Source organism: Oncorhynchus masou, chromosome 28, assembly GCF_036934945.1.
Source record: "Oncorhynchus masou masou isolate Uvic2021 chromosome 28, UVic_Omas_1.1, whole genome shotgun sequence".
Classification (NCBI taxonomy): Eukaryota; Metazoa; Chordata; class Actinopteri; order Salmoniformes; family Salmonidae; genus Oncorhynchus; species Oncorhynchus masou.
In genome coordinates, this window is record NC_088239.1 from 8,349,506 (window position 1) to 8,375,886 (window position 26,381).

Here is a 26,381-nt window from a genome sequence, read left to right on the forward strand (position 1 = left end):
AAGCTCTTAACCGCTAGGTGCCCAGCCGCCATCTTTATGGACATAGGTAGCCCAATTCTGATCTCTCCCCCCCAATTGATTTTTTTACCAATCGGATCAGCTCTGAAAAATATCTGATGTGAAAAGATCTGATGTGATTGGTCAATATACCAGTGGAAAACAAATATAAAAACGGGGTTGCCTGCATGAAGAGCCTAATTCTCGTATAGTATTGAGTGAAGGGCCATACAAAGATTTCACCTATGATAAATTAAAACACAGAAGCTCCTTTTCTGACAGTACTTTCTCAAACACTCAAATTACCTTCATCTTTTATTTGTCAATCATCCGTGTGCTTGAAGTACAAATCGAGCTGTTTGTTTGACAAGCACGTGCTTTCCACACATACATAATCGAAGACTTCTGTCGTGATGCACTGGGTGACTTCTGTCGTGATGCACTGGGTGACTTCTGTCGTGATGCACTGGGTGACTTCTGTCGTGATGCACTGGGTGACTTCTGTCGTGATGCACTGGGTGACTTCTGTCGTGATGCACTGGGTGACTTCTGTCGTGATGCACTGGGTGACTTCTATCGTGATGCACTGGGTGACTTCTGTCGTGATGCACTGGGTGACTTCTGTCGTGATGCACTGGGTGACTTCTGTCGTGATGCACTGGGTGACTTCTGTCGTGATGCACTGGGTGACTTCTTCTCGGTTGTGATCAGTCTGTATGAAACGGGAGAGAACTTTCTCAGGGCGTTGCGTGAACTTTGTTTCCCTGTTTTCATTCCTACTGATCAGAGTAATGGTGGTATTTTGCCCCGGGGGACACAGTCGGTCCTCTCCGAGGTCCGGAGGGCAGTACTGCCTTGCCGTTCTGTGAAAATTAGTTTTTGATATTTCTAATACAATCTAAAACTGTAGACTTAATTTTGTTCTCAAAAGATGCAAAATAAATTGCCCCCTTTCCAGAAGGATGGGACCAGTCTAGTGGCTGTGAGAGTTCAGGGAGTAGGAAGTGTCTGGGAGTAGGAAGTGGGTGGGAGTAGGAAGTAGGTGGGAGTAGGAAGTGTGTGGGAGTAGGAAGTGTGTGGGAGTAGGAAGTGTGTGGGAGTAGGAAGTGTGTGGGAGTAGGAAGTGTGTGGGAGTAGGAAGTGTGTGGGAGTAGGAAGTGTGTGGGAGTAGGAAGTGTGTGGGAGTAGGAAGTGTGTGGGAGTAGGAAGTGTGTGGGAGTAGGAAGTGGGTGGGAGTAGGAAGTGGGTGGGAGTAGGAAGTAGGTGGGAGTAGGAAGTGTGTGGGAGTAGGAAGTGTGTGGGAGTAGGAAGTGTGTGGGAGTAGGAAGTAGGTGGGAGTAGGAAGTGTATGGGAGTAGGAAGTGTGTGGGAGTAGGAAGTGTGTGGGAGTAGGAAGTGTGTGGGAGTAGGAAGTAGGTGGGAGTAGGAAGTAGGTGGGAGTAGGAAGTAGGTGGGAGTAGGAAGTAGGTGGGAGTAGGAAGTAGGTGGGAGTAGGAAGTGTGTGGGAGTAGGAAGTAGATGGGAGTAGGAAGTGTGTGGGAGTAGGAAGTGTGTGGGAGTAGGAAGTAGGTGGGAGTAGGAAGTAGGTGGGAGTAGGAAGTGTGTGGGAGTAGGAAGTGTGTGGGAGTAGGAAGTGTGTGGGAGTAGGAAGTGTGTGGGAGTAGGAAGTAGGTGGGAGTAGGAAGTGTGTGGGAGTAGGAAGTAGGTGGGAGTAGGAAGTGTGTGGGAGTAGGAAGTGTGTGGGAGTAGGAAGTGTGTGGGAGTAGGAAGTGTGTGGGAGTAGGAAGTGTGTGGGAGTAGGAAGTGTGTGGGAGTAGGAAGTGTGTGGGAGTAGGAAGTGTGTGGGAGTAGGAAGTGTGTGGGAGTAGGAAGTAGGTGGGAGTAGGAAGTAGGTGGGAGTAGGAAGTAGGTGGGAGTAGGAAGTGTGTGGGAGTAGGAAGTGTGTGGGAGTAGGAAGTGTGTGGGAGTAGGAAGTGTGTGGGAGTAGGAAGTAGGTGGGAGTAGGAAGTGTATGGGAGTAGGAAGTGTGTGGGAGTAGGAAGGCAGATGACAGGAGGGAGCCATCCTGGAGGAGATCAGCTCTTACACAGTCTTCATGGTGATGAGAGGGGGGGGGGGGTAATGGTGTCAGGTTTGGACCTCAGATCAGCTCTTACACAGTCTGCATGGAGGTGGGGGGGGGTAATGGTGTCAGGTTTGGACCTCAGATCAGCTCTTACGCAGTCTGCATGGTGATGAGGAGGTGGGTGGGGGTGGGGGGGAATGGTGTCAGGTTTGGACCACAGATCAGCTCTTACACAGTCTGCATGGTGATGAGGAGGTGGGTGGGGGTGGGGGGTAATGGTGTCAGGTTTGGACCTCAGGTCAGCTCTTACACAGTCTGCATGGTGATGAGGAGGTGGGGGGGGGGGGGGTAATGGTGTTAAAACTGTCAAAACTGTTCGCTGCTCTGGCCCCCCAATGGTGGAACAAACTCCCTCACGACGCCAGGACAGCGGAGTCAATCACCACCTTCCGGAGACACCTGAAACCCCACCTCTTCAAGGAATACCTAGGATAGGATAAAGCAATCCTTCTCACCCCCCCCCTTAATGATTTAGATGCACTATTGTAAAGTGGCTGTTCCACTGATGTCAGAAGGTGAATTCACCAATTTGTAAGTCGCTCTGGATAAGAGCGTCTGCTAAATGACTTAAATGTAAATGACTTAAATGTTATGTTTGGACCTCAGATCAGCTCTTACACAGTCAGCATGGTGGTGGGGGGGGGGGTAATGGTGTCAGGTTTGGACCTCAGATCAGCTCTTACACAGTCTGCATGGTGATGAGGAGGTGGGGGGGGGGTAATGGTGTCAGGTTTGGACCTCAGATCAGCTCTTACACAGTCAGCATGGTGATGGGGGGTGTAATGGTGTCAGGTTTGGACCTCAGATCAGCTCTTACACAGTCAGCATGGTGATGGGGGGGGGGTAATGGTGTCAGGTTTGGACCTCAGGTCAGCTCTTACACAGGCTGCATGGTGATGAGGAGGTGGGGGGGGGGGGGGTAATGGTGTCAGGTTTGGACCTCAGCTCAGCTCTTGCACAGTCGGCATGGTGATGAGGAGGTGGTGGGGGGTAATGGTGTCAGGTTTGGACCTCAGATCAGCTCTTGCACAGTCGGCATGGTGATGAGGAGGAGTACTTTTATCTGCAGTCTGACTGGCCTCTCCAGGCTTCTGAGGTAAAAGATGCACCAATGTTCTCTCTATCTCTCTCTCTCTCTCTCGCTCTGCCTCTCTCTGCCTCTCTCTGCCTCTGTCTGTCTCTCTGTCTGTCTCTCTGTCTCTCTCTCTCTGTCTCTCTCTGTCTCTCTCTCTGTCTCTCTCTCTCTCTCTCTCTCTCTCTCTCTCTCCCTCTCTGCCTCTCTCTCTCTCTGCCTCTCTCTCCCTCTCTGCCTCTCTCTGCCTCTGTCTGTCTCTCTGTCTCTCTCTCTCTGTCTCTCTCTCTCTCTGTCTCTCTCTCTGCCTCTCTCTCTGCCTCTCTCTCTCTCTCTCTGCCTCTCTCTCTCTCTCTGTCTGTGCCCGCAATGCCGAGCCTTTAGGATTTATTCATAGCAGACACTGGTGGTCGCAAAGTGAGATTCCTCTATTTTTTAATCTCTCTCACTCCTTCGCTGTTCTCTGTATCCAAAACGTTCATTCCAAAATAAAGTTTAACTTGTATTTTCTGTAGGTGGAGTCGAAGGCAGAGAGTTGATGACGTCTCCATGTCACACAGTGTCTCAGTCTTGTTTCTAGGGGTGTCTGTGTGACATTGATGTGACCTATTGCAGTTAGTGATTGTTGTTTCTAGGGGTGTCTGTGTGACATTGGTGTGACCTATTGCAGTTAGTGATTGTTGTTTCTAGGGGTGTCTGTGTGACATTGATGTGACCTATTGCATTCAGTGATTGTTGTTTCTAGGGGTGTCTGTGTGACATTGATGTGACCTATTGCAGTCAGTGATTGTTGATTCTAGGGGTGTCTGTGTGACATTGATGTGACCTATTGCAGTCAGTGATTGTTGTTTCTAGGGGTGTCTGTGTGACATTGATGTGACCTATTGCAGTCAGTGATTGTTGTCTGTTGTCTGTTACCAATACTTTTACTGACTGTTGTGTGTACTCTCCAGAAACACTGTTGTGTGTACTCTCCAGAAACACTGTTGTGTGTACTCTCCAGAAACACTGTTGTGTGTACTCTCCAGAAACACTGTTGTGTGTACTCTCCAGAAACACTGTTGTGTGTACTCTCCAGAAACACTGTTGTGTGTACTCTCCAGAAACACCGTTGTGTGTACTCTCCAGAAACACTGTTGTGTGTACTCTCCAGAAACACTGTTGTGTGTACTCTCCAGAAACACTGTTGTGTGTACTCTCCAGAAACACCGTTGTGTGTACTCTCCAGAAACACCGTTGTGTGTACTCTCCAGAAACACTGATTTGAGTGTAGTGATGGAAGGATGACATTTGCCTGTTACTTGTTTTGAAAAACAAGTAGAAAACAACTCAATACGACTCTTAGATTATTTTTCCCGTGGAATTTAAACTGAACTAAAACCAAGAGAAATGTCCTTTCACTGTTCAGCCAAAAACATTCAGTCATAGAATCAAACCTATATGCTCTCAATCCTTGCTTTTGCCATTTCTTTCCTGCACCGATATACCCGCCTTTATGACAAAAGGTGCTTGTCTCTGCTTGTCTCTCTCGTTAAAGACTGTTTACACCCGAGGAACCATCCATCACCCGCCTGGCTCCTCAGATTGATGAGGAGGCCGGGCCATCTGCCGTGTTGCGTTCTGCACCCATTTGTCACCAGCAAACCGGCATGATGAAGACCGCTCAAATTAGCCAGCCTACATACAGTATACAGTGGCTTCAGAAATAGCCCTTAACTTATTCCACATGTCTTTCTTTTATAGCCCTAATTCAACATTGATTCAATATATCTTATTTTTCTCTCACCCATCTACACACTATCACATAAGGAAAAAGTGAAAGCATGTTTTCAGAAATGTTTGTAAATTTACTTAATTATTCACACCCCGAGTCAATACTTTAGTCACCTTTGGCTGTAATTACAGCTATGCATGTTTCTGTGTAAGTCTCTAAGAGCCTTGCACATGTGAATTGTACAATATTTGCCACTTATTCTTTAAAACAATTATTCAAGCTCTGTCAAATTTGGTTGTTGATCATTGCTAGACAACCATTTTCAAGTCTTGCCATAGATTTTCAAGCAGATTTAAGTCCAACTGTAACACTCATGAACATTCAATGTCGTCTTGGTAAGCAACTCAAGTGTATATTTGTCCTTGTGTTTTAGGTTATGGTCCTGCTGAAAGGTGAATTTGTCTCCCAGTGTCTGGTGGAAAGCAGACTGAACCACGTTTTCCTTTAAGATTTTACCTGTGCTTAGATCCATTCTGTTTCTTTTTGTCCTGAAAAACTCCCCAGTACTTAACGATTACAAGCATGCTCATAACATGATGCAGCAATCGATATGCTTGAAAATATGTAGAGTGGTACGCAGTAATGTGTTGTATTGGGTTTTCCCCAAACATAACACTTTGTATTCAGGACAAAAAGTTAATTACTTTGCCACATTTTTTGCGTATAACTACGATGTTATTGATCCATCCTCAGTTTTCTGCTATCACAGCCATTAAACTCTAACAGTTCAAAAGGCATTTTTAGCCTCATGGTGAAATCCCTGAGCGGTTTCCTTCCTCTCCGGCAACTGAATTTGGAAGGATGCCAGTATCTTTGTAGTGACTGGGTGTATTGAGCCACCATCCAAAGTGTAATTAATAACTTCACCATGTTCAAAGGGATACAAAGGGATATATATAGATGATTTGCTAAACACATTTTTACTGATGAACTTATTTAGGCTTGACGTATTTCTACTTTGACATTGTGTGTAGGCCAGTGACAAAAATACATCTCAATTTAATCCATTTTAAATTCAAGTTGTTACACAACAAAATGTCTGAAAAGGTCACGGGGGTGGGAATAGTTTCTTTAAAGGAACATGACAGTGCAGGAGGTGGTGGGTGAGCCTGGTCTGGGCACGATGGAGCTGAAGGAGGGAGGGCGATACCTGCTGGCAACAGATGTCTTTCAGCGGCAGGCAAGGTGGCAGAGTGAAAGGTTCAGCTCTATTAATGCTTGTGATCTCATGCCAGCCAGTCCCGAGACACCCCACCCCACCTCACCACCAGGCTCCTCTACCATCCATCATGCATTAGCCGTGTCTGAACTTCAATTAGCTCCGTTAGTTGCCTTGGTGACAGGCCTCCTCCTCTGAATGAAAGACTTGTTTGTTATGCTTTACGTGAAGATGATCCTATAGGTGTAGTAACGTTTCGGTTACTGTCGTAGCAACCTATTACGGATCCCCATTCGTTCCTACCAAGGCAGCAGCTGCTCCAACTGGGGTCCAGCAACATTAAGGCAGTTATATACAATTAAAAACATTACATTTCACAACAAGTTAAGTGTGTGCCCTCAGGCCCCTACTCTACTACCACACAAAAGCCGTGTGTGTGTGTGTGTGTGTGTATATAGTGAGTATGTTATCGTGTGTGTATGTATGTCTGTGCCTATGTTTGTGTTGCTTCCCCGCTCTTCCATAAAGTGTATGTTTATCTGTTTTTTTAATCAAATTTTACTGTTTGTATCAGTTACCTGATGTGGAGTAGAGTTCTATGTAGTCATGGCTCTATGTAGTACTATTTCTTTCACTTACTTGCTGTGCTGTTTTGTTGTTCATTTGTCCGTTGTTTCATTCTCAACCAGGACTTCATCATACATGTCAAGCAGTGAAGTTTCAGCTCTGTCTGTCCGTGGCCTCTCTTCCAATGTGCACTGTCACTGTGTCCGTTTCCATCTTGTCCAGCTGTGTATGTAACATTTCACGTAAACCCTGTTTCTTGTCTGTATCGAAGTAGCGGGTCTTGCACCTAGCATTGAGCATGGTGGAGACACAGTAAAGAGGCTCAGAGAAAATGCCTGTTAAAGAAGTAGTGCTCCTTGTACCTAGCATCCAGCATGGTGGAGACACAGTAAAGAGGCTCAGAGAGAATGCCACCGAATCGCTTGTTCACAGCCTCTAGTAGAGTACTTTTCCAAGTTAACCCGACGGTCTGTTGGCAGTTTTGTTGAGCAGGCGTTTCAATGCCATGTCAGAGGGTATCACGTCTGCTGCAAACACAGTTTATGAGCTTATTTCTCCAGTCAGTTGTTGGAATGGAGCTAGCTAGTGTGTTCATGTTTCCATGTTTCAAACATGTTCTCAAATGCCATTGAAATGGCAGCAGTGGTATGAGAACCAGCACATTCTTGAGCAACGCTGTTACGGATACCAGTATCCTGTGTGTGTGTATCCTGTGTTTGCTCTCCGTCTCCCCTCAAAGGTGAAAATCATCACTCCCCAATCAGTCAACCCAATCAATCATCAATCAGAAGACACACCTCCTCCTGTTTTCCTACCCTATCACAGTTCCTTTCCCTTGGTTTAAAAACCCTGTCAGTTGTTTGCTCTGGAGATCAATCTCTCTGTAAATGCCATGTCTGTAGGTCTCTGTGTTTCACGCTCTCGTTGTGTATTAACCTCTCTTTTGTTTGAGCACCTCCATAGTACTTTGTCATCACCTGTGAGTATTGTTTTGGTTATGGTGTGTTTGTTTGAATGCTGGTGGGAAAGGGGAAACCAAGACAAGTCGCCCATGGGCATACACTACCCGTAGGTAGACTTTGATAAATACACTAGTTAGAACTGGGCGGACCACCCACTGTATTTTTGGTTAGTTAGCTGTTGTTAAAGTAGGCTAGTCTAGCTTAGGTTTTTTTTTTATACTTTTTGTTTCTTTCCTTGGGTCCAGCTCAGCCCCTTTTCCTGCTCCCCCCATTACCGTGTGTTTTCAAATTGACCTTGAGTTTGACGGTAGATTTCAGTTGTCCTGGTTATTTCGTTCACACTTTTGCTTTGTCACTATAAAAATTTGCATGAGTTATGTTACGGGACTTATTACCATCCCCCCCCCCCAAGACTGTCGGGCCAAAAAGGGATCCGTAACAAACGCAATATGGCTTTCCTCAGTACGAAATCCTTGTGGACCCACTGTGCTGTCAGACTCTATGCTCATGGGGCTGACATCTCTGGTCCAAATGTCAGTCCTGAAGCTAATAGCAGTGACGCCCATAGCAAGTAGCTCATGAATGTTGGTTTCAACAATACTGTGCAACATCTGGGCAACATCTGAAAAATAGCGCCTACTTGGTAGTGTGTACTGGTGCTCAACCAGTCGGCGAAAGCCAACATCATCCACGCCAGAGAACGGTTGGCGTTAATGGATTTCACCTTAGAGTAAGAATTTCAGCGAGACAACTCAATCAAATGACTGCTCGACTTGACCACCTGCTCCACACAGCAGACATTGTGGGCTAGGTTAGGAATGCTGTGTTGCACGTGTAGCGCTATATTTCTCGTGGCGTCATTACATTATCTACCTACGTTATATAGGTATGCACGTCAGCTTTGACATAGGTTTTGCACATCGCCGTTAAACTAGACATCAGGCCGATGTTGACATTTTTAGCTAATATCGTCCGATTCCGATATGCTTACCGATTTATATCATGCATCCCTAAAGTCAATTTCTCCTCCACTTTGAGCCAGGACAAGGTCAATATAATGCTGTTACTGTAATAATTAGTGTTTATTAACAGGTATTAACACATTAATACAATTTTTAAATATTTTTTTTTAAACCTTTTATTTATACAGGTTTTTTCTCATTGAGAACATCTCTTCCAAGAGAGACCTGGTCCAATATCAGCAGAGGGAAAAATGTTTCAGACAAAACAATTTACATACACTAACATAACAGTAAACAAAACTATATATACACACATACAGTACAACAATTACATATATTAAAAACACAAACATCTTGACTAAAGACAGCTGGCCTAAAAACAATTGCACTCTTCTATTATATAAACATCGATCAAGTGTTTAAACTCCACCAGCGACACGAGATCACATTTGGAAATGTTCAGGAGAGAATTCCAGGACCACGGAGCTAAGTAATTAAAACTATTTCTACCATGTCCTGTTCTAATTTTTGGTACTGTTAGAAGCAAATCAGAATGGGACCGTAATTGATATTTACTGACCTGACTAAAAAATAACAGAGATAAAATGGCATTTTACCCAATATGGTGTATACCAGTGTTTAAGCCTACGTAAGGTCAATGAAGACCAGCCAACAGCGCTGTAGAGGTCACAATGATGTGTTTGACGTTTCTGATTTGAAATTAACCTGAGGGCTCTCAGGGTAGTGGCTGAGGCCTGCATAGTGGTGTGGGGGCTGTGCTTTGGCAAAGTGGGTGGGGTTATATCCTTCCTGTTTGGCCCTGTCCGGGTGTGTCCTCGGATGGGGCCACAGTGTCTCCTGACCCCTCCTGTCTTAGCCTCCAGTATTTATGCTGCAGTAGTTTGTGTCGGGGGGCCAGGGTCAGTTTGTTATATGGAGTACTTCTCCTGTCCTATTCGGTGTCCTGTGTGAATCTAAGTGTGCTCTCTCTAATTCTCTCTTTCTTTCTCTCTCTCGGAGGACCTGAGCCCTAGGACCATGCCTCAGGACTACCTGACATGATGACTCCTTGCTGTCCCCAGTCCACCTGGCCGTGCTGCTGCTCCAGTTTCAACTGTTCTGCCTTATTATTATTGGACCATGCTGGCCATTTATGAACATTTGAACATCTTGGCCCTGTTCTGTTATAATCTCCACCCGGCACAGCCAGAAGAGGACTGGCCACCCCACACCTGCATTACTTGCTGTTTGGGGTTTTAGGCTGGGTTTCTGTACAGCACTTTGAGATATCAGCTGATGTACGAAGGGCTATATAAATAAATTTGATTTGATTTGCATATACACTGCTCAAAAAAATAAAGGGAACACTAAAATAACACATCCTAGATATGAATGACATATTTTCATTAAATACTTTTTTCTTTACCTAGTTGAATGTGCTGACAACAAAATCACACAAATTATCAATGGAAATCAAATTTATCAACCCATGGAGGTCTGGATTTGGAGTCACACTCAAAATTAAAGTGGAAAACCACACTACAGGCTGATCCAACTTTGATGTAATGTCCTTAAAACAAGTCAAAATGAGGCACAGTAGTGTGTGTGTGGCCTGTATGACCTCCCTACAACGCCTGGGCATGCTCCTGATGAGGTGGCGGATGGTCTCCTGAGGGATCTCCTCCCAGACCTGGACTAAAGCATCCACCAACTCCTGGACAGTCTGTGGTGCAACGTGGCATGGGTGGATGGAGCGAGACATGATGTCCCAGATGTGCTCAATTGGATTCTGGTCTGGGGAACGGGCGGGCCAGTCCATAGCATCAATGCCTTCCTCTTGCAGGAACTGCTGACACACTCCAGCTACATGAGGTCTAGAATTGTCTTGCATTAGGAGGAACCCAGGGCCAACCGCACCAGCATATGGTCTCGCAAAGGGTCTGAGGATCTCATCTCGGTACCTAATGGCAGTAAGGCTACCTCTGGCGAGCACATGGATGGCTGTGCGGCCCCCCCAAAGAAATGCCACCCCACACCATGACTAACCCACCACCAAACCGGTCATGCTGGAGGATGTTGCAGGCAGCAGAACGTTCTCCACGGCGTCTCCAGACTCTGTCACATCTGTCACATGTGCTCAGTGTGAACCTGCTTTCATCTGTAAAGAGCACAGGGCGCCAGTGGCAAATTTGCCAATCTTGGTGTTCTCTGGCAAATGCCAAACGTCCTGCACGGTGTTGGCTGTAAGTACAACCCCCACCTGTGGACGTCGGGCCCTCATACCACCCTCATGGAGTCTGTTTCTGACCATTTGAGCAGACACATGCACATTTGTGGCCTGCTGGAGGTAATTTTGCCTTTCTCTGGCAGTGCTCCTCCTGCTTCTCCTTGCACAAAGGCGGAGGTAGCGGTCCTGCTGCTGGGTTGTTGCCCTCCTACAGCCTCCTCCACATCTCCTGATGTACTGGCCTGTCTCCTGGTAGCACCTCCATGCTCTGGACACTACGCTGACAGACACAGCAAACCACCTTGCCACAGCTCGCATTGATGTGCCATCCTGGATGAGCTGCACTACCTGAGCCACTTGTGTGGGTTGTAGACTCTGTCTCATGCTACCACTAGAGTGAAAGCACAGACAGCATTCAAAAGTGACCACAACATCAGCCAGGAAGCATAGGAACTGAGAAGTGGTCTGTGGTCACCACCTGCAGAACCACTCCTTTATTGGGGGTGTCTTGCTAATTGCTTATAATTTCCACCTGTTGTCTATTCCATTTGCACAACAGCATGTGAAATTTATTGTCAATCAGTGTTACTTCCTAAGTGGACAGTTTGATTTCACAGAAGTGTGATTGACTTGGAGTTACATTGTGTTGTTTAAGTGTTCCCTTTATTTTTTTGAGCAGTGTATATAACATCACTAAAATCTAAAACTGACAGTAATGTACATCGTACCAGCTCCTTCCTGGCCTCAAAAGAAAAACAAGCCTTATGCCGGAAATAAAATCAAATTTTCAGCGTGAAATTCCTTATCAAGTTCTCTACATGCACAGTGAAGCTAAGCTTATCATCAACCCACACACTCAAATATGTGTACACTTTAACTTGCTCTATAGTATGTCCAGCCAATGTAGCAATGACATGATTTGTAACATGCCTGGCATTTGAAAATACCATGCATTTAGTTTAACCTGAATTTAGAATCAGCTTCAAATTATACAGATTCTGTTGTGTGATGTTAAATGCTCTTTGTGCATTTTCAAAAGCTACAGATAAACTACTACCACCTGAATAAAGAACAGTATCATCTGCATAAAAATGAACATCCGCTGTTTCAATAAGATCCCCAATGTTGTTGATATGCAAAATTAACAAGAGTGGGCCCAAAATAGAACCTTGCGGAACACCTGAGCACCTCTCTATGGACTCAGATTTACAACCATCCTCCATTACACATTGTGTACGATTTGATAGGTCATTTATAAACCAATCTAGAGCATGACCAGTAATTCCACAACATTTTAAACGTTGCTCTAACACAGCATGGTCCACGGTGTCAAAAGCCTTTGACAAATCAATAAAAACAGACACACAATGTAACTTCTTATCAAGAGCACAGTGGATGTCATTTAAAACCTTCAATGTCGCTGAAACAGTGCTGTGGCCAGACCTAAAACCTGATTGCATTCCATTTAAGATGTTGTTTTCTGTCTACTAACTAAGGACTCCAGTACCTTTGACAGTACAGACAATTTTGATATGGGTCGATAGTTGTCAAGTAGCGAAGGATCTCCACCTTTCAGGAGAGGCAGTACTGAAGCATATTCCCATAACTTGGGGATTTCCTTAACATCAAGTGTGAGGTTAAAAATGCATGTTAAGGGGGAGTAATGATGTCTGCAGCTCGGTGTAGGAAGCGGGGGTCTAGTTCATCAGGGCCAGGGGATTTTTTAAAATCAATTTCTTTCAGGTCTTTACACACTTCTGAAACATAGAAGGATGAAAAGGAGAACCTGGTGAAGGACTGCACAGGGGTGTCAGGTACAGTCATAGGGGGCTCAATTATACCTTCAACCTTTTCAAATAAACTGTCTGCATCTGAAACATGCTGGTTCAAGGCTTTCAGCATGGAGGTTCTCTCAGTTACAATCTTTGTGCTTTCAGAACGGAGGTTCTCTCAGTTACAATCTTTGTGCTTTCAGAACGGAGGTTCTCTCAGTTACAATCTTTGTGCTTTCAGAACGGAGGTTCTCTCAGTTACAATCTTTGTGCTTTCAGAACGGAGGTTCTCTCAGTTACAATCTGTGTGCTTTCAGAACGGAGGTTCTCTCAGTTACAATCTTTGTGCTTTCAGAACAGAGGTTCTCTCAGTTACAATCTGTGTGCTTTCAGAACGGAGGTTCTCTCAGTTACAATCTGTGTGCTTTCAGAACGGAGGTTCTCTCAGTTACAATCTGTGTGCTTTCAGCATGGAGGTTCTCTCAGTTACAATCTGAGTGCTTTCAGAACGGAGGTTCTCTCAGTTACAATCTGTGTGCTTTCAGAACGGAGGTTCTCTCAGTTACAATCTGTGTGCTTTCAGAACGGAGGTTCTCTCAGTTACAATCTGTGTGCTTTCAGCATGGAGGTTCTCTCAGTTACAATCTGTGTGTCGACCAACAATTGTTTGGGAAGCTGTGTATCTTTTTACTTATTTTTTATTCGTTTTAGTACAATGCTTTTACTGTAATAATTACAGTGTTAGTACACAGGTATAAGCACACATTAATACAATTATGTTACTGTATTAACTATAGTGTTAGTACAAAGGTATAAGTACACATTAAAATAAAGCTCTTCAGACTCATTTGACATTTGGAGTTCTGAACATAGTTTAGGTAAGTTTGCATATTGTGTATTTGACTAATCTGCTGTGTATGTGACGTTTCCCCAAATGTCTCCACATTGGTTCATATACTGGGTCATGTTCCAATACCTTTCCATCATTCCAACCTCACCAGTCATCAGGCGGCTAGAGCTTAGGCAAACAAGTGGTCTTAATTGCAGCCTAGTGGTTAATGGGTAATGTTAGCAGTGGGTAATGTTAGCGAATGGTAGCAGCCTCTGTCACCAGGCAGTGGATAATGTTAACGACCGGTAGCGGCCTCTGTCACCAGGCAGTGGGTAATGTTAACGACCGGTAGCAGCCTCTGTCACCAGGCAGTGGGTAATGTTAACGACCGGTAGCGGCCTCTGTCACCAGGCAGTGGGTAATGTTAACGACCGGTAGCAGCCTCTGTCACCAGGCAGTGGGTAATGTTAACGACCGGTAGCAGCCTCTGTCACCAGGCAGTGGGTAATGTTATTAACGACCGGTAGCAGCCTCTGTCACCAGGCAGTGGGTAATGTTAACGACCAGTAGCAGCCTCTGTCACCAGGCAGTGGGTAATGTTAACGACCGGTAGCAGCCTCTGTCACCAGGCAGTGGGTAATGTTAACGACCAGTAGCAGCCTCTGTCACCAGGCAGTGGGTAATGTTAACGACCAGTAGCAGCCTCTGTCACCAGGCAGTGGGTAATGTTAACGACCGGTAGCAGCCTCTGTCACCAGGCAGTGGGTAATGTTAACGACCGGTAGCGGCCTCTGTCACCAGGCAGTGGGTAATGTTAACGACCGGTAGCAGCCTCTGTCACCAGGAAGTGGGTAATGTTATTAACGACCGGTAGCAGCCTCTGTCACCAGGCAGTGGGTAATGTTAACGACCGGTAGCAGCCTCTGTCACCAGCCAGTGGGTAATGTTAACGACCAGTAGCAGCCTCTGTCACCAGGCAGTGGGTAATGTTAACGACCGGTAGCAGCCACTGTCACCAGGCAGTGGGTAATGTTAACGACCGGTAGCTTTCCCTGCCAGATGGCAGCCGTTCCGAGGAGGAAAACACATCTAACACAGTTTGCTGTTTGATCGATCGGTGGTTTCTCTCCCTTCCAGCGATCGGGACGACAGGTAAAGTACTCCTAAAGTCATCATGATGAAGAGGACTGTTCACTAAGCACACTGAGCAGTGTACGCAGCACCTGGCATGTGGAAGACATGGATCATCCCTGTAGCTGGCACCCACCGTACTGTACTGTATGTCTGCTCACATACAACATGGGATGAGTTTGCACGTGCATAATTGAGCGTGTGTGTGGGTGTGTGCCCCTGCCAGTGTAATTTCCATAAGGGCATAGCCAGGGCCAGTGGGAGTCATAAGACAGACATAATTGCACCATTGAAACGCCTGGCATCTGGAACCACCAGGTAGCTCAGAGACTACCCTTCTCTCTCCCCGCCTCTTTCTCTCATTCCCCTCTTTCTCTCTCTTCCACAACTCAGTCTCTTTCACTCTCTATCCTCTCACTCCCTTATCTCTCTCTCTCTCTCTCTCCCTCCCTCACTCTGTGACATTGACAGCGTTCTCTCCTCCCATCCCTCACTCAGACGGGTGTGGTGGCGGGGCAGGGGGATGGGGTGAGGAACAGGTGGCGCCCATCAGGAAATAGATGGGGAGTGTTTTGAAAGGTGGCCTCTTCCCCCATCCCTCAAGGAGCTCCTGGGTAGGTTAGCTGTCCTTCAGTGGTCCAAGAGGCACAGAGAGGACGGGTAGAGGAAATGGGAACAGGTGTTATCTTGTCATGTGTGGTGAGGAGGTTGCTCCCTACACGTCTGTGGGAGAGATAGTCCACAGAGTATGTTTTGTGTGGCTCTGTACCTTTTATAATGGGATCCCCACCAGTCTTAGTATTGACATTTGTTCTGCAATGTTCTTTGCGTGGAAATTGAAGTGGTTTTGAAAGCAACATAAAGCTATCTTTCCCTACTATTCATCTTAGTATGGGTCCAACATTTATTCTCCAGTTAGACTTTACTACAAAGTGTAAATAGTGGAATTTTGGTCATAAACTCATTCTCATCCAAAATGAGTTTTGAGACTGTTCCTGACTACATCACAGCATAAATGAAGGTGGAGTTTGTTTTAACCCTGCCCATAGCTGGCAGCACACAAGTAATCATCAATTAGGAGTGCATCTTCACCCGACCCGATTGTAATGGCTTTGGTAAATTTGGGTTGACTTTGGATTTCCATATGGGGCTAGTTAGGGACCATCGGTAAATTACACAATGTACATGGACAATATGTTAACTCAATAGTTCTAAATTTCAATGACTTCAAGAACCTCAAACCAACTATACATTTTAGAAATTCATATAAAAATATTGAAAGCATTTCATGAGAATTAAAAGATGTGTAACATTAAAATATTGTCTCATTTACATTGTATAATTTATTGATGGTACCTAACTAGCCCGGAGATAGGCTATCCAAACAAAGTCAAACCAATTTTTGCCACAGTCCCACACCAGCAGACTAAAGCTAATTGGCTAACTCTTCCCACCTGCGAAAACACACATCAAACCACATTCCGAAACCAACTCATGTTTGAATTTAGTCATGGCCTCTAGCGTTTTTAAAATGTAAACAAGGTCAAATCACCTAGTCCTGCGCAACAAACGATGACAGAAACTGAGTTGTGTTTACATCAACATTTCACATTGACCTTTTTAGGAGACACTCTTATCCAGAGAAATTAGTGCTAAGTGCCTTTGCTCAAGGGCACAGACAGATTGCTCACCTAGTCAGCTCTGCGATTCAAACCAGTGACTTTTCAGTTATTGAGACAACGCTCTTAACCACAAGGCAATCCTGCCACCCCCTTTTGTGACAAATTTATAATTAATGACGCGTCTGCCTCCAATCTGTTTTTTAGGGCAGGCCAAAGTGCCTTGGCTTTGTGCTTTGATTGAATTGCCCCTCATCGCACACACTTTGACCTGCTGACGTCCCAGAGGCTCCTACCCTTCCCCTGCCTCCCTCCAGATCCCACATCCAAGATGTCGCATGGCAATTAACCAACAAAGCTTCCACAGTGCAGCTCTACCTTTCCTTTCCTGGGCTCTCGGCCTGCTGCCGTGCTGACTGCAGAGGTCCTCTAGCGCTTGGATGACCAGGGGATCTCTCAATCCACACGAGCTGTAGACAACAGCCAGCAGCCATGCAAACAGCCCGTGTGCCTCAAAAACATACTTCAATAGTGCTGTTCTCCATGGTTATCAGCCTGTGCACCAGTCTGTTGCTTTAGTAGGCTACTGTATTCAGAATGTGTGTTTTATTGTCACTACAAGCCTGCCAAGAGATGGTTCTGTAGTGTGAAAGTGGCATGCTAATTTTGGCCGTGTGTGTGTGTGTGTGTGTAAGCCTAATTTCATCCCTAAAATGTGTTTTATTTGAGAGAAGTAATGGTAGTCCAGTAGTCCAGTAATTAGTACTCTGCTATTATTCGCTGTGACATGTCTGATTTTGTGTTCGGAGTTGAAGCCTATGTCTTTTCTCTTTTAAATCACGGCTGTGGGCTGCTCTCATTTGATATGCACACATCACGGGGAGGGAGAGAGAGGTATGCTAATTGTAGCGCTTCACATCACAACTGGACGTGAATCATAAAATCAAATGGAGAATAAGGTGATGGTGTGTCGCTGTGGAGAGACTGGGAACATCGAGACCACCACACATCTAGCTGGATTTTCAGTCATGGTTACACATGACTTTACAGAGTTACAGAGACAACATTAAGGCCTTGCATTCCCTTATATTCATCCCATATAAGCTTGCTATTTTCCAGTACTATTCTCTTTGTTGTATGGAATACTGTTCACAGTGCTTGGCACATTACCAACTCCCTGACATTATCATCTTCCCAACATTACCACGTCTCCAACATTTAGAACTACCCAACGTTACCAACTACCCAACATTACCATCTTCCCAACATTACCATGTCCCCAAAATTACCAACCACCCAAATTTACCAACTACACTACATTACCAACTACCCAACATGACCAACTACCCAACATGACCAACTACCCAACATTACCATGTACCCAACATTACCAACTACCCAACATTACCATGTCGCCAACATGACCAACTACCCAACATTACCAACTACCCAACATGACCAACTACCCAACATGACCATGTGTCCAACATTACCAACCACCCAACATTATCATGTCCCTAACATTACCAACTACCCAACATTACTGTGTATCCAATATTACCAACTACCCAACCTTACCATGTCTCCAACATTACCAACTACCAAAATTCACCATTTCCCCAACATTACCAACTATCCAGCTTTACCACGTCTCCAACATTACCATGTCCCCAACATTACCAACTATCCAGCTTTACCACGTCTCCAACATTACCATGTCCCCAGCATTACCAACTACCCAACATTACTATGTTCCCAACATTACCAACTACCCAACATTACCATGTTCCCATCATTACCAACTACACAACATTACCAACTACCCAACATTATCATGTCCCAACATTACCAACTACCCAACTTTACCATATCCCCAACATTACCAACTACACAACATTAGCAACTGCCCAACATTACCGACTTCCCAACATTATCAACATTACCTTGTCCACAACATTGTCAACTATGCAACATTACCAACTACCTAACATTATCATATCCCCAACATTACCAACTTCCCAACATTACCAACTACCCAACAATACCATGTCCACAACATTACCAACTATGCAACATTACCAACGACCCAACATTACCATGTACCCAACATTACCAACTACACAATATTACCAACTACCCAAAATTACCATGTCCCCAGCATTAACAACTACCCAACATTACCAACTACCCAGCATTACCAAGTCCCCAACATTACCAACTACACACCACTACCAACTACCCAACATTACCATGTCCCCAACAATACCAACTACCCAACACTACCAACTAACCAACATTACCATGTCCCCAACATTACCAACTACCCAACATTACCAACTACCCAACATTGCCATGTCCCCAACATTACCAAATACCAAACATTACCAACTACCCACCATTAACATGTCCCCAACATGACCAACTACCCAGCATTACCATGTCCCCAACGTTACCAACTACACAACATTACCAACTACCCAACATTACCATGTCACCGACATTACCAACTACACAACATTACCAACTACCCAGCATTACCATGTCCCCAACATTACCAACTACCCAACATTACCAACTACACAATATTACCAACTAATCAACAATACCATGTCCCCAACATTACCAACTACTCAGCATTACCATGTCCCCAACATTACGAACTACACAACATTACCAACTACCTAGCATTGCCATGTCCCCAACATTACCAACTATCCAGCTTTACCATGTCTCCAACATTACCAACTACCCAACATTACCATGTCCTCAACATTACCAACTACCCATCATTACCAACTACACAATATTACCAACTACCCAACATTACCATGTCCCCAACATTACCAACTACCCAGCATTACCATGTCCCCGACATTACCAACTACGCAACATTACCAACTACCCAACATTGCCATGTCCCAACATTACCAACTATCCAGCTTTACCATGTCTCCAACATGACCAACTACCCAACATTAACATGTCCCCAACATTACCAACTACCCAACATTACCATGTCCCCAGCATTACCAAATACCCAACATTACCATGTCCCCAGCAATACCAACTACCCAACATGACTAACTACCCAACATTACCATGTCCCCAGCATTACCAACTACCCAACATTACCATGTCCCCAACATTACCAACTACACAACATTACCAACTACCCAACATGACCATATCTCCAACATTACCAACTACCCAACATTACCATGTCCCCAGCATTACCAACTACCCAACGTTACCATGTCCCCAGCAATACCAACTACCCAACTTGACCAACTACCCAACATTACCATGTCCCCAGCATTACCAACTACCCAACAGTACCATGTCTTCAACATTACCAACTACACAACATTACCAACTACCCAACATTACCATGTCTCCAACATTACCAACTGCCCAGCATTACCATGTCTCTACCATTACCAACTACCCAACATTACCATGTCTCCAACATGACCAACTACACAACATTACCAACTACTCAACATTACCATGTCTCCAACATTACCAACTACCCAACATTACCATGTCTCCAACATTACCAACTACCCAACATTACCATGTCCCCAGCATTACCATCGCTCTAACATTATATACTTTATTACCCTTATTTTAACAGGTACATTGACTGAGAAAACATTGTCAGTTACAGGTGGGATGAGTGGGGATGATTATGTGGCCATGGTGGTATGAGGGTCAGATTGGGAATTTAACCAGGACACCGGGGTTAACACCCCTACTCTTATGATAATTCCCATGGGATCTTTAGTGGCCACCGAAAGTCAGGCCACCCGTTTAACATCCCATCCGAAAGACGGAACCTTACTATGTCCCCAACTCATACATTACTCCCTCTCTATGCCATATTTGTGCATACAGCACAGTATTCGGGGGGCATGAGAGCTTCTCACACAGCTCAAGTGTTTTTTAGCCCTTGGGGTTAATGGCACCATGACAAGCTCATTAGCATTTAAACCATCGCCGCTCAAAGATGACAGCCTCGCTCGCTGACAATTAACAGCTAAGAGAACAAACATTCATCTTACTCTTTGACTTACATTGTCAGCAACACCACGCTTTAGTGCTCTATCTTGAAAGCTAAGTGTGTGTTGTGTTTTTACCTGAATGATTTGTTTCGTCGTGATTTGATTTAAGACTGAGGGGCCTGAGTTTCCAGCTTCTCTCCTCTCTCTCCAATTTTATTCAGAATCAGACAGCTATTAGAGTTCGGAGAGTTCTTGAAAGCTTCCCAAAATGCGATGCCAGAGTAGGTGACTCACTGTTTCCCAATAGGCATTCTTGGCATAGTGGCGTTCCTTTTTATAAGCATCCATCCATAGTGGGGAATGATGGAGGGAAAGCTGACAATCTGCAGGGGGATTACTGGATAGAGCTTGTTCTTATTCTTGTTTCTGAATGATGTTTAGATGTACTTGAATGATTTTAAAGCTCTTGGAATATAAGATTCCTCCGCTTACGCTGCCAAATGATTAAGTACGCCCCTTTTCACCAGGGATCTTAAACGTTCACATTAAAGGAAGATACATGTTACTTTAACTGATGACGAGGAAAGAAGATGAAAAACACCCCAGAATATAAAACGACTGCTGTCTCAAAGTGCTCTTTCACAGCATCTTTTTATTTTATTTCTGACTGCCGATCAGACCCTGGCGTGTCACTTTGGTTGAGTGGTGATTCTTTAATGGCACCATTCCATTTAGAGGATGATCCATAGAAAGTTCTAGGTGGTGTTCAGTCGCTGCCTTTCTATTCAGATTGACTCTCCCATCTGATTGGGGGAGATCAGTGGAGGTGCATCTGTCTCCAGTTGTCACATACATGGGAGTGGGAACAAATGGGCACGGGTTGAAAGTAACGCTGGAGGAGAGGGGTTGAAAGTAACGCTGGAGGAGAGGGGTTGAAAGTAATGCTGGAGGGGAGGGGTTGAAAATAATGCTGGAGGGGAGGGGTTAAAAGTAACGCTGGAGGGTAGGGGTTGAACGTACCGCTGAAGAGTAGGGGTTGAACGTACCGCTGAAGAGTAGGGGTTGAATGTAGGGCTGAGGGGGAGGGGTTGAACGTAGGGCTGAAGAGTAGGGGTTGAAAGTAGGGCTGAAGAGTAGGGGTTGAACGTAGGGCTGAGGGGGAGGGGTTGAACGTAACACTGAAGAGGAGGGGTTGAAAGTAGGGCTGAAGAGTAGGGGTTGAACGTAGGGCTGAGGGGGAGGGGTTGAACGTAACACTGAAGAGTAGGGGTTGAACGTAGGGCTGAAGAGTAGGGGTTGAACGTAGGGCTGAAGGGGAGGGGTTGAACGTAGGGCTGAAGAGTAGGGGTTGAAAGTAGGGCTGAAGAGTAGGGGTTGAACGTAGGGCTGAGGGGGAGGGGTTGAATGTAACACTGAAGAGGAGGGGTTGAAAGTAGGGCTGAAGAGTAGGGGTTGAACGTACCGCTGAAGAGTAGGGGTTGAACGTAGGGCTGAAGGGGAGGGGTTGAACGTACCGCTGAAGAGTAGGGGTTGAACGTAGGGCTGAAGGGGAGGGGTTGAACGTAACGCTGAAGAGGAGGGGTTGAAAGTAACGCTGGAGGGTAGGGGTTGAACGTACCGCTGAAGAGTAGGGGTTGAACGTACCGCTGAAGAGTAGGGGTTGAACGTAGGGCTGAGGGGGAGGGGTTGAACGTAGGGCTGAAGAGTAGGGGTTGAAAGTAGGGCTGAAGAGTAGGGGTTGAACGTAGGGCTGAGGGGGAGGGGTTGAACGTAACACTGAAGAGGAGGGGTTGAAAGTAGGGCTGAAGAGTAGGGGTTGAACGTAGGGCTGAAGGGGAGGGGTTGAACGTAGGGCTGAAGGGGAGGGGTTGAACGTAGGGCTGAAGGGGAGGGGTTGAATGTAACACTGAAGAGTAGGGGTTGAACGTACCGCTGAAGAGTAGGGGTTGAACGTAGGGCTGAAGGGGAGGGGTTGAACGTAGGGCTGAAGGGGAGGGGTTGAACGTAACGCTGAAGAGGAGGGGTTGAAAGTAGGGTAGAAGGTGAGTGGTTGAACATATGGCTGAAGGGGAGGGGTTGAACATAACGCAGAGGGGGAGGGGTTCGAAAGTAACGCTGGAGGAGAGGGATTGAAAGTAATGCTGGAGGGGAGGGGTTGAAAGTAATGTTGGAGGGGAGGGGTTGAAAGTAATGCTGGAGGGGAGGGGTTGAACGTACCGCTGAAGAGTAGGGGTTGAACGTAGGGCTGAAGGGGAGGGGTTGAACGTACCGCTGAAGAGTAGGGGTTGAACGTACCGCTGAAGAGTAGGGGTTGAACGTACCGCTGAAGAGTAGGGGTTGAACGTACCGCTGAAGAGTAGGGGTTGAACGTACCGCTGAAGAGTAGGGGTTGAACGTAGGGCTGAGGGGGAGGGGTTGAACGTAGGGCTGAAGAGTAGGGGTTGAAAGTAGGGCTGAAGAGTAGTTGTTGAACGTAGGGCTGAGGGGGAGGGGTTGAACGTAACACTGAAGAGGAGGGGTTGAAAGTACCGCTGAAGAGTAGGGGTTGAACGTAGGGCTGAGGGGGAGGGGTTGAACGTAACACTGAAGAGTAGGGGTTGAACGTACCGCTGAAGAGTAGGGGTTGAACGTACCGCTGAAGAGTAGGGGTTGAACGTACCGCTGAAGAGTAGGGGTTGAACGTACCGCTGAAGAGTAGGGGTTGAACGTACCGCTGAAGAGTAGGGGTTGAACGTACCGCTGAAGAGTAGGGGTTGAACGTACCGCTGAAGAGTAGGGGTTGAACGTAGGGCTGAGGGGGAGGGGTTGAACGTAGGGCTGAAGAGTATGGGTTGAAAGTAGGGCTGAAGAGTAGTTGTTGAACGTAGGGCTGAGGGGGAGGGGTTGAACGTAACACTGAAGAGGAGGGGTTGAAAGTAGGGCTGAAGAGTAGGGGTTGAACGTACCGCTGAAGAGTAGGGGTTGAACGTACCGCTGAAGAGTAGGGGTTGAACGTAGGGCTGAGGGGGAGAGGTTGAACGTAACACTGAAGAGGCGGGGTTGAAAGTAGGGCTGAAGAGTAGGGGTTGAACGTACCGCTGAAGAGTAGGGGTTGAAGGTAGGGCTGAAGGGGAGGGTTTGAAAGTACCGCTGAAGGGGAGGGCTTGAAAGTACCGCTGAAGGGGAGGGCTTGAAAGTAGGGTAGAAGGTGAGTGGTTGAACATATGGCTGAAGGGGAGGGGTTGAACATAACGCAGAGGGGGAGGGGTTGAAAGTAGGGCTGAAGGTGAGGGGTTGAAAGTAGGGCTGAAGGTGAGGGGTTTAAAGTAGGGCTGAAGGTGAGGGGTTGAAAGTAGGGCTGAAGGTGAGGGGTTTAAAGTAGGGCTGACGGTGAGGGGTTTAAAGTAGGGCTGAAGGTGAGGGGTTTAAAGTAGGGCTGAAGGTGAGGGGTTTAAAGTAGGGCTGAAGGTGAGGGGTTTAAAGTAGGGCTGAAGGTGAGGGGTTTAAAGTAGGGCTGAAGATGAGGCCATCAGTCACTGACTGAACAATGAAGACAGGAGCCAAAGTGGGGCACGCTTGAGTTCTGCTATCATTTTGTGTTGAAGCGAAGGTGGTTTATTCTACCTCCAGACACATCTACCTCAGCATACCAATGTTTCCTACATGGGTTTGTTGCCGGGAACCATTATTCACATCTTATCATACCCAAATGTTGCTTGGTATCAACTGAAAATCAAAGTAATAACTAAACCATACCCTTGACTAAAGAAAACATTTGCTTACTAAACCCTTGACTAGTTTCTTGTCTGGAAGTTAAACTTACGTAACCTCTTGCAGTCAGTTTACTCCTGTAATCACTGCGTGGAAAGCCACATTCAGGGTACAGCTCAGCTCTGTCGGTGCTCTGTGTCTCTGTGTGCCTCTTGGAACTCTCCTGTAGCCACACATTCTCCCTGGTTCAAATCCTTCCCCCTCCAGCCATTGAGCTGCATAGTTCCTTTCTGTCTGCCTCATGTCTGTGTGTCTCTCCAACACCAAGCCGAGCACCTGAATGCACTCCTAAATCTATCTACTCCCCTTCTAGCACCGGAATGCGCTCTTAGATCTGTCAACTCCCTTTCTACTTCTAAAACAAATGTTATCTAACAAGGTAAGTCAGTTAAGAACTTCTTATTATCAGTGAGAGGAACAGTGGGTTAACTGCCTTGTTCAGAACAACAGATTTTTACCTTGTCAGCTCGAAGATTTGATCTTGTAACCTTTATGGTTACTAGTCCAAAGCTCTAACCACTAGGCTACCTGATATTGCCTCTATGGAACACACTTTTAACATAGAGAGGTGTGGTGGGGGCTTCGTAGTGTTAGGAGGGAGGTGTGGTGGGAGCTTCGTAGTGTTAGGAGGGAGGTGTGGTGGGGGCTTCGTAGTGTTAGGAGGGAGGTGTGGTGGGGGCTTTGTAGTGTTAGGAGGGAGGTGTGGTGGGGGCTTCGTAGTGTTAGGAGGGAGGTGTGGTGGGGGCTTCGTAGTGTTAGGAGGGAGGTGTGGTGGGGCCTTCACAGTGTTAGGAGGGAGGTGTGGTGTGTCCTTCGTAGTGTTAGGAGGGAGGTGTGGTGGGGGCTTTGTAGTGTTAGGAGGGAGGTGTGGTGGGGCCTTCGTAGTGTTAGGTGGGAGCTGTGGTGGGGGCTTCGTAGTGTTAGGAGGGAGGTGTGGTGGGGGCTTCGTAGTGTTAGGAGGGAGGTGTGGTGGGGCCTTCGTAGTGTTAGGAGGGAGGTGTGGTGGGGGCTTCGTAGTGTATGGTGGGAGCTGTGGTGGGGGCTTCGTAGTGTTAGGTGGGAGGTGTGGTGGGGGCTTCGTAGTGTTAGGGGGAGCTGTGGTGGGGGCTTCGTAGTGTTAGGTGGGAGGTGTGGTGGGGTTTCGTAGTGTTAGGAGGGAGCTGTGGTGGGGGCTTCGTAGTGTTAGGAGGGAGGTGTGGTGGGGTTTTCGTAGTGTTAGGAGGGAGCTGTGGTGGGGGCTTCGTAGTGTTAGGAGGGAGGTGTGGTGGGGCCTTCGTAGTGTTAGGTGGGAGCTGTGGTGGGGGCTTCTGTATAGAAAGATGCAGCATGTGGCTAAATGACGTATCTATCCATTAGTCAGCATTTTGTGTTTTTTTTTTTAATGGTATCTGCGGTCCTGTAATACCAGGGGCCCCCTCAGTTGTTACCAGTTAGTAAATAATGTAATGCGCTTCTTGATGAGTAAAAGTGGCCGTGGACCATGCAATAGTGATGAGCAGAACTGCAATGATTCTGTTTGAGGATAACAGTTAAAAACCCACAGCTGTTGTGGGACGGATCTGCAGGGACAGAGAGCACTGGATTAGAGAATGCGTCACTTTATTTATTCATCTCACAAACTGTCAACTAAGTGCTTTAAAGATGCTGTGGATGGTTTCACTTCAGTTGAAGAATGCATGAGAGTGGAAAATAAATACCCCATCAACTAACAGGGTAGGGGGTCCGTCATTTAATGTTGTGTACTAAATAGAACACAAAAATGTTGATACCTGTTGTTCTTCAATCAAAAAAAAGGAGTGAACAATGATTGAAAACAAGGTAATAATTCTACATTCTGTTCTATTTCATCATCTTGAGAACCATTTAATCTCCTGTTTTATCTTTTGAAAACCTTCAAGCCCTTTTGACCTGAGAGCCTTTGTTCACTGTGCAGGTCATAGCGGTCTCTTGAATCATAATCAAGACCACCTACTGTTTGATAGGGGCTGATTTGAGTTGAGGGAAATAGGTACTCTGGTAAATGTACTCACCTATTTCAAGTGTCTTTTTTGACTGTCGAGCAAATAAACGGTCAAACACATTTAACGTTCACTTGCAATTTGAGGAATCTGTTGAATGGGTCTGTTGTTAAAATGACCACAATAAAATAGAACATGATTCAGTGACGATGTTCACCTTGTAGAGAAATTATGAAATCTTTATTTTGACCTTGGGACCCAGAAAGGCCTTTCTCTAACTCTAAACCAATCAAAAGAGGACTATTGCGCTCTCTCTGCAATTTGGTTGGTGCGTAACACCCTGGAATTTGGATAAGTAAAAAAAAATGAGATGGGTCTGGGCGGCAGGTAGCCGAGTGGTTAGAGCGTTGGACCAGTAACCGAAAGGTTGCACGATCAAATCCCCAAGCTGACAAGGTAAAAATCTGTCATTC

At 46.0% G+C, this 26,381-nt stretch overlaps 1 protein-coding gene across 1 annotated transcript; it reads right to left on the bottom strand.

The window, feature by feature from the left end:
• Window positions 1-970: 970 nt before the first annotated feature.
• LOC135518485 (uncharacterized) lies at window positions 971-25,888 on the bottom strand. Its single transcript, XM_064943657.1, has 8 exons — window positions 25,859-25,888; window positions 23,146-23,199; window positions 22,860-22,991; window positions 22,470-22,679; window positions 22,131-22,262; window positions 21,819-21,950; window positions 21,221-21,352; window positions 971-2,062 (listed from the first exon to the last, which is right to left on the bottom strand). The coding sequence occupies exons 1-8, from the start codon at window positions 25,886-25,888 to the stop codon at window positions 971-973; spliced, it is 1,914 nt and encodes a 637-aa protein (XP_064799729.1).
• Between the last annotated feature and the right edge of the window lie 493 nt (window positions 25,889-26,381).